Source organism: Macrosteles quadrilineatus, unplaced genomic scaffold (genome assembly GCF_028750875.1).
Source record: "Macrosteles quadrilineatus isolate MER2022 unplaced genomic scaffold, UCM_ALF_1.0 Scaffold_3__2_contigs__length_128488019, whole genome shotgun sequence".
Classification (NCBI taxonomy): domain Eukaryota; kingdom Metazoa; phylum Arthropoda; class Insecta; order Hemiptera; family Cicadellidae; genus Macrosteles; species Macrosteles quadrilineatus.
The window spans coordinates 100,607,074-100,622,177 of record NW_026542596.1 but is presented as its reverse complement, the minus strand read 5'-3'; the positions used below and the strand labels follow the sequence as shown (position 1 = coordinate 100,622,177).

General features: G+C 34.1%; 1 protein-coding gene across 3 annotated transcripts in view; it reads left to right on the top strand.

Moving 5' to 3' along the window:
• LOC128988892 (uncharacterized) overlaps positions 1 to 7,550 on the top strand; it is a 157,003-nt gene extending 149,453 nt beyond the window's left edge. For all 3 annotated transcript variants that reach the window (XM_054410649.1, XM_054410650.1, XM_054410651.1), the window contains 5 exons: positions 1,127 to 1,252; positions 2,918 to 3,013; positions 3,699 to 3,926; positions 4,483 to 4,860; positions 5,612 to 7,550. In XM_054410649.1, the coding sequence (XP_054266624.1) occupies positions 1,127 to 1,252; positions 2,918 to 3,013; positions 3,699 to 3,926; positions 4,483 to 4,860; positions 5,612 to 5,845 (1,062 nt within the window). In that variant the 3' untranslated portion in view covers positions 5,846 to 7,550. The remainder of the gene's footprint in view (positions 1 to 1,126; positions 1,253 to 2,917; positions 3,014 to 3,698; positions 3,927 to 4,482; positions 4,861 to 5,611) is intronic.
• Positions 7,551 to 15,104: the final 7,554 nt, after the last annotated feature.

Here is a 15,104-nt window from a genome sequence, read left to right as displayed (position 1 = left end):
CGCTATGGAGGCAGCTCTTAGTGCTAGAGTGGACAACCTTGCATCAGCGGTGGAGAGGTTGGAGGTAGGTTTATGAAAGGCAAATACTTGTATGGATGACACACCCTTAGAACATGGAGAACATGGTCCATAATATGTCGTCCAGGGAGTCAGGAGGGAGAGTAGACGCTATGGAGGCAGCTCTTAGTGCTAGAGTGGACAACCTTGCATCAGCGGTGGAGAGGTTGGAGGTAGGTTTATGAAAGGCAAATACTTGTATGGATGACACACCCTTAGAACATGGAGAATATGGTCCACAACATGTCGTCCAGGGAGTCAGGAGGGAGAGTAGACGCTATGGAGGCAGCTCTTAGTGCTAGAGTGGACAATCTTGCATCATCGATGGAGAGGTTGGTGGTAGGTTTATGAAGGGTAAATAAATACTTGTATGGATGACTCACCATTAGAAAATGGAGAACATGGTCCACAACATATCGTCCAGGGAGTCAGGAGGGAGAGTAGATGCTATGGAGGCAGCTCTTAATGCTAGAGTGGACTATCTTGCATCAGCGGTGGAGAGGTTGGTGGTAGGTTTATGAAAGGTAAATACTTGTGTTGGTGACACAACTTTAGAACATGGAGAACATGGTCCACAATATGTCGTCCAGGGAGTCAGGAGGGAGAGTAGACGCTATGGAGGCAGCTCTTAGTGCTAGAGTGGACAACCTTGCATCAGCGGTGGAGAGGTTGGAGGTAGGTTAGTGAAGGGTAAATACTTGAATGGATGGCACAACTTAAACATGGACACATGGTCCACAACATGTCTTCCAGGGAGTCAGGAGGGAGAGTAGACGCTATGGAGGCAGCTCTTAATGCTAGAGTGGACAATCTTGCATCAGCGGTGGAGAGGTTGGAGGTAGGTTTATGAAGGGTAAATACACATGTTGTTGTATGGATGACACACCTTTAGAACATGGTCCACAACATGTCGTCCAGGTAGGCAGGGGGGGGGGAATAGACGCAATGGAAGCAGTTCTTAGAGTCATCGGGAATAATGTGCATGAGCATTGGAATTTAAAAATTCATATACTGAAAACTTTTTCATTTCAATCTCTAGAAATGCTACCATTTTCATTTGTTTTGTAAGGTTCACTTATTGAGGCCGTCATCGACAGCGGTTGGACCAGCAGACCTGGAAGGATTGTTAAGAAACATGGAGAATCGACTATCAAGACTTCAGGTGTCTCCTACTCAAGACTATTCAACAATACAGGTGGGAAATTATTAAAAATACACGTTGTATATTGTAGTGCCTATAAGCTATAACTGATTGAACCAGATACTTAAAACGAGTTCAAAGATATCTGTATATTAATTTGAAACTGTTTTTCTTTGTGACAGCTATTTTGAGAGAACGGCTGGGCGTAGCAACTCGGTAGAGGAGTCTAAAGAAAGGTCTTGGTCTGTAGATGAGCCATCAAAAGAGAAACATGGTGAATTCTCTTGGGGCTCTGCCCCCGTGGCCTTTAAATTCCCATCCCATGTTATTCTTATGGAGGAAAACGTGGTTTTTGTCACAGCTATTTTGAGAGAACGGCTGGGCGTAGAAACTCGGTAGGGGTCTCTAAAGAAAGGTCTTGGTCTGTAGATGAGCCATCAAAAGAGGAAAGAGGTAAATTCCCTTGGGGCTCTGCCCCAGAAGCCTTTAAAGTTGCCTCTTCAAATTTGTTTACATTATGACCATATGCATAATTCTACACTACTTTTTAATGCAACAGCTGTTAATATTTAAATTGTGATTTATTGAATTTGTCAAAATGAAGTACAGTATTTGCAATGGATTTTTCTGATTTTAAAATTGATTTTCTTCTGAATCGTGTCATGTTTTGCAATATAATGTTCTATTAACTAATCATTGGAAAATCCTTAATATCACAGTAACTTTTAAAATTATTTCTTATGAAGTTAACTTATAATCTTTAAGTCGCCTGTAATGCTTCGTAATTGCTCGAATTCGAGCAACAGGTACACTAGTTATTTGTAAATTACCAGTTATATTCCATTTAGTTGATTTTAATATTAATTTTTATTCAACTATAATCAAGTTTCCACCAATACAATATTTAATAATTACAATTTTCAAATTTAAAAAATAATAAAAAACATCTTCTCGTTAGTGTTTATTGTTAAAAAGGTAATATCTCTTGTTTTAAACATATGTGAGAAACTATGAATATGTTAGACAGAACCAAAGGACCAAATTAGTTCAGAATCTAAAATAAGCCATTCAAGGAGGCTGCATCGATCTCTATACCAGAGGAAAAGGGAGAAACGAAATCCATGAGTGTATTTAAGTCCATACAGGAGAGATACATATGAATGCAATTTATACCCTCTTAAGGTAATCTTCAATATGCCCAATTGCTTTTGGAAATTTGAGGATGTACGCAAACTAATAAAAAATGGCAGGGAGGCATTGCACGTAAACTAAAACATTATTTTAGAAGGTTTACAAATATTTGAAGGTGTTTTACCGAAAATATTTTAAACATGTCTTAAATTAAGTTGTATTTGTTATAATCCTTCATACCAATCTTTGGAATATGGGTTTAACCTCTCTTAACTTTTATTCAGAAACCTTTCGTACCCCTAGTTATTGCAACAATTATTTTATTTGAAAAATTATTGGTTAATTCAGTTTTTTGGACTATTTAATTTTTCTAATATCTCTTTTCAAACATGTATAGAAATATAGCTATCTAGGCAGTATCATATTTGATGGCATGTATGTCAACATGAAGTACCTACGAAACGTGTTTTTGTGGTGATTGAGCGTTCAAAAATAGTTGTTCATGTTTTTGTAGTAGATTGTTTCCTAATAGATCTAAAAGAAGTTATTTAATGTGTGACGAAGTACTAATTACGTTTGGTTTTACAGTCGGCTCTAGACGGACAGGGGAGATCTCTAGCAGAGCTGAAGGAGATGACGAACACAGCAACTCGTGCTCTGGAGGAACTAGCAACAAGAGCTGAAGTAAGAATCATATCTTCATTTAATTTTTAATCAATCATTTACCATGCAATAAAAATATGTACCGTCACTACAAAAATAATAGTGTCGTGGATAAACAAAGTTAATCATTTTGGTTGATACATGGAACATTTTGTTTAGTATAAATAAAAAAGGATAATATAAAATACACAGATATGTGATAAGTAAAACTGAGGGCTGAAAATATGGATTTTAATAAGTAGAACTGTTATTACTCTTGAAAATCTTAAAACTATTTGCTAATCTTATCTAATTTTACTATCGATCAAAGTATTTAAGTTTTTTCAGTAATTTCCTTGTCCGTTTCTTGCTCTTTGGTTATGAATTCTTTTCACCGAATAGAAAGGCTTTAAGTTATTTTTTATACCTTACCCAATACCCATACACCAGTAAGTTATATCCACACAGATATCGTACACTGACAATTTACACTCTTGCTTTAACACCACTTCGTTAAACTTTTTATTTGAAGCTCCTGTATTCATTTCTATCTCTATCCAATTAAAATTCCTTTCATTACACAAACTAATTCTTTTGTTATCTCTTTTAACTATACATCCCTGTAGACCTTTCTGCCGGTCTCCCATTTTTCCTCGATACGGCTATCTTTGAACCACAACTGTAATTTCCTCTAAAGATTTGAATCCTACATAAATATTTCACTCAGGTGGTTGGACTGATGAACTCAACACGTGACGAGCTACAAGAGATCAAGTACGAGTTATCAGCTAGTTCTGACAAGGGCTTTATGCGCCTCGAGCACAAGATGGACGACACACACAAGTCTCTTACCTCGGGACAAGAAGATCTCCACAAGACAATGACCGACGCGAGCGTCATGGCGGAGGCTTTCTACGGTGATGTCCAGAAGAGCTACGAACAATTGCTCAAGGAGGTAAACTTGATTTAACACAAAACATTATCTTGTAACAATCGTTTGATATTTTATGTGCTAATCTGGCTTCAAGACATGCTTCGAATGCCAGTAGATGATTTACTTCCTTGTTGTCTCAAATCATGTTGCGTGTTCCTATTCTTTCTGGTAATAGTACATCATTGTGTGTGTTCCGTAACTTCTCATATTGACCAATATGCTGGGAAGATCTGGGGGAACTATTAAATACCAGTAAAATGTTATTTGCAATTCTGCTCCAATTATGTCTTTTATAGCAGAAAATGAGTAAAACATTTTGTCCGAAGGAACATTGTAACCCCAACATAAAACTGGTCGTTTTGCCTAACATTGGTATGTTTTTTACCTTTTTTAATAGCTTGGTAAGGAATTGAAAGTGGATCAAAAATGGATCCTTATCAGAATTAAAACTGCAGGATTTGTATTTAGAGGGAACACTATAAATAAGTTTTTCCTTCCTTTGTGTCCACGAAAATAAGTATATTTAATTGTAAGAATAATCCACACACAACTTTACCCTGAAGTTTTAACTTTTCAGGTGAAAGGTTTAGCCAAGGTGGAGCAAGTGATGATCCAGACTGCAGACAACGTCCTTGACACCAAGCGAAGAATCGAGTACGGTGTTCATCAGATTCTCCTGGAAATCGGTGATCTTGTGAAGCTCCAGATGAAGGACCTCAACGCCACAGTACACAAACGCTTTGACAACATCTCGTTGACCATACTGGACAATCAGAACGGAGGTCTCACCAACCTCAGCTCCAAGATAGAGTACGAGATCAGTCAAGTTTGGAGGCAGATCGGCATCATGTATCAGCAGTTGACAGCTTCAGCAGGAGCATTGGACAGGCTTCAGCAGCAGACTGATGCTTATGTCAATGGCAGTCTGCAGACCATGGATAGTATGGAGGGAAAGGTAGGTGAAATGGTTAAACATATTAAATGGTTTATCTTCCTTATTCTTTTCTCGAGGTCCACCATTTTTAAGAACATTGGTCAAGCATTATATTTTGAAAACCAGCAGATTTTCACTGAATTTCCTTCAACTGCGAAGGAAAGCTAGATTATATTGTAAGATCCGATGTTGAATCAATATCAGTTACTCATCAAGTAATACTCCTAACAGGCTGCCTAAAATTGCTTAACAAATAAGTTACTAATTATTTTACTGAAGTTGTCGTTGTACTAATTTATCTTTATATACGAAAATTTGGGACGGTTACGTTTTTGTTAAGTATGCTCATTGTCCAAGATATTTGGTCAAGTGAGTTTTAAGGAAATTTCCTTAATGTATTTAGGATTTAGTTATGTTCTTCCTAACACTATAGCCTTTGCCAAAGTCGTTTGTACATTAAACAAACTAGCCTAATTTAAATGTTTGTGTTAAACGTAATTCAATAATTTAAAATCATGATCAGTGGTATTAAAAAAAGATTTGCTACCACAGGTTGTTTTACTAAAACTATAAGGACAATGCACTTGTTTATTCATTCCACATCCATATTATTTACATTAACCTCCAATACAAGTCCAATTCCTACAACCTTTTTAGAATACACCAATCGCATTCATTTTCTCATAGTCTAACTATTTATTTAACATATACATACCTAGTACCTAACTCCTAAATACAAATTTTAATCTGACCAAGCTTTTAACTTGTCCAGGTTGGGCAGATCACAGGCCGTATGAGTGAAGTGGACGACAACCTGAACTACTTGTTGGGTCGTTTGTCTCTGGTTACACAAGAGTTCAACCAGATAAAGAGCGGACTTGGTCAAGCACTGGACTCGATTAAAAGTAGCTTCAAAAGTGTTCAGGAACAGATCAAAGACGTAGGACCAGGACCTAATCCAATACCTTCGGAGGAAACGATCAGTGACGTAGACAACCAAGTATAACGACAAAACAGCTCAAGATCAACGAATCTGTATCCAAATAAACATTGACTACAATGGCGTGAATTGAGAATAGTTCAAGAAAGCCTTCGGATTGATTGAATTATTTTTGAATCGGGAAAATTCTTAGAAGATGTTGGGTTTTTTTAAGCAAAGCTCCACTTACAATATGTGTTCTGTTTAGTGAGCTTACAGGATTTTAAGCGATTTAAAGGGGGTAGGTAAGTTTTAAAACCGAACTGCCTTGTTGCTTCCAGCTGTTTAGATATTGATGGTTGTATAGTGGTTGCATTCTTTTGACCAAAATCTTATGTTTCGTCTTTTGGATGGATGTTTTAAATTTGATTCTTTCCACACCTAACAATATTGAATCATATGGATTTAACTGGAGGTTTTGTACAATGATATAAATTAATTGATTTGAAATATATATATACTTAACTGTTATGAGGTAATCCAATTAAGGAGACTGTGAAACGATTCAAATACATCCTAGTGTACCAAAACTGACAGTTTACTGTTTGATTGTACATTTTAGATGACAACCATATAAAATCAAACAACGCTCATAAACTATTTAAAATGTGGTTAGATAATATAGCGTTAAGAAATAGTACTATGATCGTTTTACAACATTGTATAAAAAACAACATTTTTAAAAGTGCTATTTTAAGAATAAATGTGTGATTATATTAGAGATATTAAAGGTATTAAAATTACTTCGGAAAAGAATAATATAATAAAAATATATGATGACAAATGTTCATTTTGTAAAATAAAACTTGTATCAATTATTATTTGTGTAGCCTATAATGACAGGAATACATATCTAGTACATTAATTTAGAACTAAACCCCAATAATAATCTACACTAACTAATATCTAATATGAATGAGACTTATTTTATGTTACATTTGTAAATATTTACAATGTATTAGCTTTACGTTATAGCTTTAGACTAGTAGTTGTTAGAAATATTTTTACGTGTTTTGATTTGTTTATGAAGTTAAAAACTGATTTCTATGATTTTAAAATAATGAGAGGCCACGTACCATTAAGCGATCCAGCCGTATTATGAATATATTTTTTTACTGTAATTATTTTTTTTATAATTCACAAAATTGTAATAGGGTTTCCATATAATAATATCGCAAGGAAATATATAGGGTTTTGAAAAAAGGTCAAGCCGAAACAATTTTTTAGGGAGGAAATATACAATACAAATTGATAACATGATAATGAGGGTTTGTGTATTGAAATTAAAATAGTATTTGACACCAAGCGAGCATTATTGCTGTTTTGTTATGTTTGTTATGGTTCAACCATGACTAATACTACTTAAAATGTAATGATTGCATACATCGTATTCCAATTTGAGTTGTCTGGACTATCTGTTTTCTAACTTTTAAAAATATTCATAAATTGTTGGTACAAAATCTTTTGTTTCTATTACTGCATCATACAATGCTGATTTCATCCTATTTTACTTAGGCGAATTATACTTCTACTATCCTAAATCGACTTGATTTAAACACAATCGTTACCTAGTATTACTATGAAATGGAAAAGGTAATGCCTTAAAAATTATTGTTTTCGAGTCAAAAACGAAAGCCGAGGAAATCAAAATGAAATTAGACTAGGGATATATTTACGCTAGCTCAGTTTTTAGAATGTATTTTTTGGTAATAAATATTTTATACAATGAAAATGCATATAGTGTCATTTAAATCCTGCTGAGATATGGCTATGTATTTTATTCATATGATTTTTAAAGAATACATTGCAACATTTTTTACATATTATACGTAGGCCCACATTACTCCAGTTCCAGTAAAATGTCAAGTACTTTTGTTAGTTATATTCTAGTATTAAATCATTAAAACTAATTACTATAGCTTTGATAAAACATTGAAATATACTGTAGGTAAACAATTAAAATTGCTCTGAAAGTATAGTGCGAATAATTTTACAGTTTAATCTTGGTTGATAATGTGGAGTTAAATTTAAAAACTGTTTGCTGTATTTTAGTCGTATTAGTATAAGGATTTTTACTGTATGTTTAAACCCCTATTTCAATCCTACATTTAATTAATTGTTTCTATTTGTATTTTATTTGTAAATTTTTTATACAGCTATCAAAGCAGCAGCTCAAGGATGAAAGGCCCTTTAATTATCAGGGATCAAAAGTAAGAGCTCGAGACACGAATTTATCGTATTAGTGAGACTAAAGTGCCCAACACCACTCAGTTTCTTTGCGAAAGAAAGTGCTTAGACGATAAAAGACCTTTATTGATTTATAAACCGAATTGGGATTTTTGGTTCGTGAGATAACAATATATTTTTAATTGTTAGCAATATATTTATTTGTTTGTTCATTATGATTTTATCGTTGTAAGCATAGGGATAGCTTTGCCAAAACTCGGATGCAAAAGCAACCTATAAATATTGAATAATCATTTTTCAACCAATTTTTAAGCTTGACGTCAATTTGACTTTTTGTAATCATCGTTTTTGTGTAACCATCCATAAATTAGGGGAAATAATATTTTTAAATTGGGACATATTATAAGTACTTAAAATCTATTTATTTTTACACTATGAGTAAATATTATTATTTTTTTAGATTTTTTTCAACAATAGCATACAGTATTACATTAATTGCAAATACTTTTCTTATAATCTAAAAGATTTAAAAAAGAGGTAATTTTGTTTTATTCGTAGTATTTTTTCACATTTTTAAGTAAATTAAAAAGTTAACGTTTGCATAACAAGTCTATAACACCTCTCTTCCGTTACACTTGTGTTAAAACTCGTTTAGATATTCAGGAATATTTCAAATAAAAGATATTGACATATAATATTGAACGATGATTTGAGGAATCGTTGTCTTGTTCTCTTCAAACAAACAAGAACAAGAACAAGGAGTTGTTTACGATGAACTCAACCTTTGAACAGCTGTTGATGACTGATCACTTCTCTCGGTGACTGATCGTCCGTCAATTCACCTAACTCTGTTTTCCTCCGACTCCCATTTGTTGTGTAGAGATCTACAAGAAACTTCAGTATTCTAATAGGGTAATGTCTAACTCCTCTTTGCACGGCTTGAAACATTACTTATCTCCTTGACTGATTTGACGTGTTTATGATTTTATGTAAATACTAGTGTCCCTGTTGCTCGAATTCGAGCAATTGCTAAGTAAATATTTGTAGCAAACTGTTATAATACTATATTAGCAAACTTATTGACTGTTTAGGATTAACCTATGCTCTTCTTCTCACTTTTGATTTCTGACAACAGCTGGAGTTTCATAACAATTTTTGTTTCCAATGTTAATCTTATGGAGAAATACGAAACTTTAAAGGGCTCCAGGGCCTCACTCTCACATTATTTCCCTTTAAAAACAGTTTCCTGCACAACTTCACGCTACGCTCTTTCCAATGACACCAAAAACATGACAATTGGTTCAGTAGTTTCGGAGGAGTAATTGTCACAAAAATCCTGCTTGCGTATTAAATAAGTACTAGAGGACGTCCAGTGGTCGAAAACTCGACCAAAAATATGTAGGACTAAATTAAATTAAATGAAAAAATAATAAATGTAATGAAAAATTCTTTATTTATTCAGGAAAAGTTAGGTCCACATGGCCGTTTCTTACACCATGTATAACCCCATACTGTAAATAAAACATGTGATAGGAATTTGTTTTGATTTTCTGTTTATATTTTGTTGTTATTTCGTCACCATCATGGCAACCCATAACTCCCATGTTATTTTGTTTAAGTTTTCAAATTCATTTTTTGTGCTTATTTCTGAGCCTATTTTAATTTATAAGGGGATTCTGCAAATCTTCAGGAAAATATCTTTCCAACAGTATGCGTAGATTTTCCCTGCGATGCACACGAGCTGAGAAAAAAGGTTTTAAAGAAACATGCTTGCCTATTAATATATAGATAGATAGATAGATGAACTGTACAGTTTTGTCTCTTTGTTGAGTAAGGTTTCATACAAATATCTTAACAGACACGTGTGTACTCTGTAGGAGATATATTCAAATTCAATTTTAATATCATAAAGTAACACTTATCTCCTTGACTTATTTGTTAATAGTTCTATACTGTATTTGCACTTCGCTATATTTTTTAGTAGAGTTCTATACATATATCCAACACGAAAAAGTGTGTTATAAGTTTATGATGGATTTAACTTCACTTTGAACACTTTGAGTGATCACTTTTATATTTATCTTTGAACTAGCAATGTGACCACTCTATGGACGGTGGAAACCTGATTATATTCAGGACAGCAGTTTAACTTTTGTGTCACAGAAACAATGACAGACAAACAACAAACATACAGACCAAAAACACACAGAATCGATTTAAGACTCGTTTCACCTTTCTTAGTCCATGAAACGTAAAAATAACAAAAAAACTTCATGATTCTAAGTAATTTGCAGACAAAACAGTTTTTTATAGCCTAGATAATTAAGTAGTAATGTTTTCACCCTGAGCACATATCTTTTGGAAAGATTTCTGTGCAAATATCCAAGAAGAATGTATGTACTCTAATTGCTCCCTTTTTATTTGACTTCTCTTTGAACAACTTGAAAGGTCACTTTTATCCTTGTCTGATTAGTTCTAAACTATGTTTGATTGCAAAGGCCACTCGCTTTGCAGAGAGCCGATCAAATATCCAACAAGAAAGGTACTTACCCCACTTGGGAAAAAATTTCCTAGCTTCCCTTTTGACGGAAAGTTCCTTTATCTTCTTGAAAAATTATCTATCCATTCTAAACTGCATATTTCTCAGACACCTCAACCCTCAACAAACCCACCTCAACAAACATGTGTTTGTTTATATACAAATAGCTAAACAATATAGTTGGTCATCAATTGCAATCTGTATTTGTATTGGATACCCATTTTTAAACACATATCAGTACATAACAAGAAACGAGTACACACTGTACATGAACTATTAAACTTATCTTTGAACGGCTTAAGCTATCAGTTATGTCATTGACTGTACAATGCAAAATTTCCCTTGGTTTCTTTTTGCTTTTTAGGGGGATAGACTCACGACGTTGGGGGCTAGCCAAGATCAAGTCGTTACCGATTGAGAAGATTTGAACCCAAGTCCCCAGGAGTCATTCGCTTCAACGCAATACTAGTCACGCCTTATTAATAGTGGTTAGTAGTACATACTCATAAAGTGTGTATGTTTTTACACTTACCATGTTTTTTTCACTAAACATGTTCTAATTGCCTGAAATTGCTAAATTGGTACTTTAAGTTTTATTTAAATCGTAGCTTAAAACTAATTTTGAAATGTTGTTCAGTGGTTTATTGCGGACATTTTCCATCACGAATTTAAAAAACAATACACGACGTTTTGGGATCTGGAATCTGATCCCGTCCTCAGGTGAAAAAACTAAACTAACACATTACAACTAACAATACACAAACGCCCAAGCTAAGTTGGATACACTGCAGAGGGTAGTAGTAAAAAATGCACTGTATAGCAGTGAAGTAATGATACAACATGCAAATAATAACAAATCACAAAACACTATGATCTATAAAAGGTTTAACGTAAAAAACTCACACAATGGAACACTAATAGCACCGTTCGCAATGACTCCACCAATGAGACTTCCATTGTGTGAGTTTTTTACGTTAAACCTTTTATAGATTATAGTGTTTTGTGATTTGTTATTATTTGCATGTTGTATCATGACTTGACTGCTATACAGTGCATATTTTTTTTTACTACTACCCTCTGCAGTGTATTCCAACTTAGGTTGGGCGTTTGTGTATTGTTAGTTGTAATGTGTTAGTTTAGTTTTTTTCACCTGAGGACGGGATCAGATTCCAGATCCCAAAACGTTGTGTATTGCTTTTTACATTCGTGATGGAAAATGTCCGCAATAAACCTTTGAACAACATTAACTCACCATCACCAACAATGAACTTCAAACAATAGTTATTTGTGTAACTAGTGGTGAAAGTGGCACTTTGCTGCACACGAGAGCAATGTTTACGCACGAGCCGCAGGCGAGTGCGGAATGATCTCGAGTGCAGCAAAGGCCTTTTTCACTCGTGTTACACATTATATTTTTCCTACAGTCACTATAAAGCATATAAATAATTAGTCTTCCAAACACTATACAACACGTTTTTAGGTTCAGCTGGCAACACAAATGGTGCCCTAGAGAAAGTAGTACCCACGGTCCGTATCACTCCGCTATTTTTCCTCGGCAAGAAATGTGCTCCGCGTTTTGAGAATATAGTTCCATATGTTTTCGTAATTTGAAGTGGTTTCCGCGCCTAAAAAAATGCTTTAAAGGTATTTTCTTGTTAATTAAGATCGTAGGAATGTTTTAGAAACGTTTAAAAGAAAAGTCCAGAAAGTTCATAAATACCGAAACTATAAACACGAAATGACAGATTAAATCGTAGTTATAATAGTCAATCAGCTGCTCGTAGAATTTTTATCGTTAAGTGTTGCCAACCTATTTCCAAGCGTACACGGATTACGTGCATAATAGAACCACGCTGTTTTGTGTCGTTTCGTTGGAATCCTGATGTGCGGCAAAGTATAAACCGTACGGCAAAGTATAAACCGTGCGGCAAAGTATAAATATGCAGCAATTAGCAGCTTTCTGTACTATAAACAGTACAAGGAAGCCAACTTTGTCGGGTGACTGTAGGGAAAGAATTTTGAAATGTTTAAATGGCTGTATTTTTACAACCAATACTGCAAAAATCATCCATTCAGTACAGGCATCCAGTCAGCAGTCGCCGTCCAATTGCTACTCGCTCATCTATATTCAGAAATTGATTGCCTGATTTCATCTCGACGACTCTATCCTATCATTCATTTATTCGTAGATTGAAATCCACTTCAGGTTTATGCACTACTCCGATGGATTCCTTTTGAAAGCTATTTTCCCTTTAAAAATTAAAGGACAATAGGATAGAGTTCTTGTTTGATTATCCATTTTATTTCCATTTGTTAGTAGCGTATTATGACAATTTTTTTTAAATTTTGTGGATCATAAACCTAAATAAATTATGTCACTGGCCCAAAAATAAACAACATTTCACTAACAATTAAATCAAACTTTAAAATCAGCTGTTAAATGTGATTAAAGGCATTCGGGCCGGTGACGTTATTAATGTGTTTATGATACATACGTTTCTGTTTTAATATTCGTGATGTACATATAACACGTATTTCAATTACCTTATAACAATAAGCTATGAGCACCAGTAGCTGATGTGCTCGTCTACTTTTCAGAATTTTGCATGTTGGATAAACATTTGACCAATAAAATGGTGTTTAACAAATAGTTTTGGCTTATGAATTAGCTCATCTTGTTCGGTCACAAAGCTACATAAGGTATCAGTTTACTCTACCCTGCATTCATAGCAGTCTAGGTGATCACTTATTTATTTATAAATTATTAATATACAGAACATGATTGACATAGCCAAAAGTATAGGTATTACCATTTGGCAGAAGTACCATAATAACTACTCCACTGCCTACGCTGCGCCGTTACATGTGAATGTGGAACTTCAAAAAAGTGCAGTATGTTATTTTTCCTACAGTTACCTAACAATGTACATGTTCTCTCACTGATTTGAGAAAGCAAAGTGGCCAGTTCGCTCATCAGTGAGAAAATGTTAACATAGTCTCACTCTAATTACTTTGTCTCGCTCCAGATTTGCAACGTGAAGGCAAACGAAATAGTGGGCGCGTAACATGCAGGCAACGTCGTATGCGCGCGAAATATGGCAGCACTGGCTGTAAATCAGCTGGTCAGCTGTTGTACTGTTGTATTTGTCACTTCACATTAAATGTTATATTAAAAGTTCACTTCTGTGTAAAAATAGGTTATGTTTCTTCACAAATTTATTTGTTTTATGGTAACTGTAGGAAAAGTATAATGTACAACTCGAGTTCAAAGTACAATTGCCTCACTCGAGAAACCATTCCTCACTCGCCTACGGCTCGTGAGTAAGGATTTCTCTCGAGTGAGTCAATTGCTCACTTTTCTCACAAGTTGCACAAATAACTATTTCATAGACAATGTTTGCTTTAATTTAAAAGTATTGTTTAACTCTTTTGAGCCAAGAAGGCTCACTGTTTACTAAGAATACTAAATAAAGTAACCACATTGGTTTGCATTTAAAAATTTTAATTTCAGGTTACTTTTATAATTTACTACCCATTAAAATTACAGTTGCTTACAAATAACTGTTGACTACTAAGATGCTCCTCACGTAAACTTTTAAAAAACATAGACCATCTATATTCCAGTCATACTAATTACGTTACACATTCGATTCTGCAACAATGGCGGAGTGGGACGAAATATGAATTGCAAATCGACCAAATATCAGCTGAAACTGACGTATCGTAATTAAGTCCCAGAATGCTAATTGAATTGTAAGCTGTATACAGTATGTTGAATACATAGATTTCATACAAGAGGTATTCTGGGTTAATAAAACAGGTTATATCGCTACAAGTCTTGAATTATAATCAACCTTAGAACTACAGTACATACAGCTTCAAAATAAGCTGTTTCTACCAGATTTAATAACTATAATCTATGCATTTAAACATTTGTTTAAATATGGGAATAACCAAGGCCCCACTAACTAGGAAAAACAACCCGGAAGGAGGATGGTCGAACCCATAGTTTTATTTTGAGTCTAATAAATAACCCTGTAGCTTGGTTAGATGTTTTTGAATACAGTTTTAATAACCAGGCCTTTTTCTTTCAAGTAGTTTCAAATAAAAATACCTACAGGGGAAATAAGTTAAAATATTTTGAAAATTTTAAAAAGACTCTTATTTTTCTGTACAATAACCATTTTGTGTTGTAGTCTTAGGTCGTCAAGCTATATTCATTTTATTGTTATATTTGTATAGCTAATTTTTTAGTACCAAACATTAAAAGACTCAAGTTGTTTTTCCCATTTATCATGTAACAGGAAAAGGAACAGTCAATATTTACTACTTGTCAACACATTAAATTAAAATAAACTAAATCTATGTATATTAAGTTAAAACATTACATTGAATAGACATTGAAAACACATCAAGTATATAAAATGGATTAGGCCTACTGTACTAATGAGCCAATTCTACATAGAGTAATGCTCTATTTTAGTTGAGTTCATGAATCTTTTTTACTCAATAAAGGTCTTTATACTTCCAGAAAATTTTTATTTACGTCATTTGCATTTT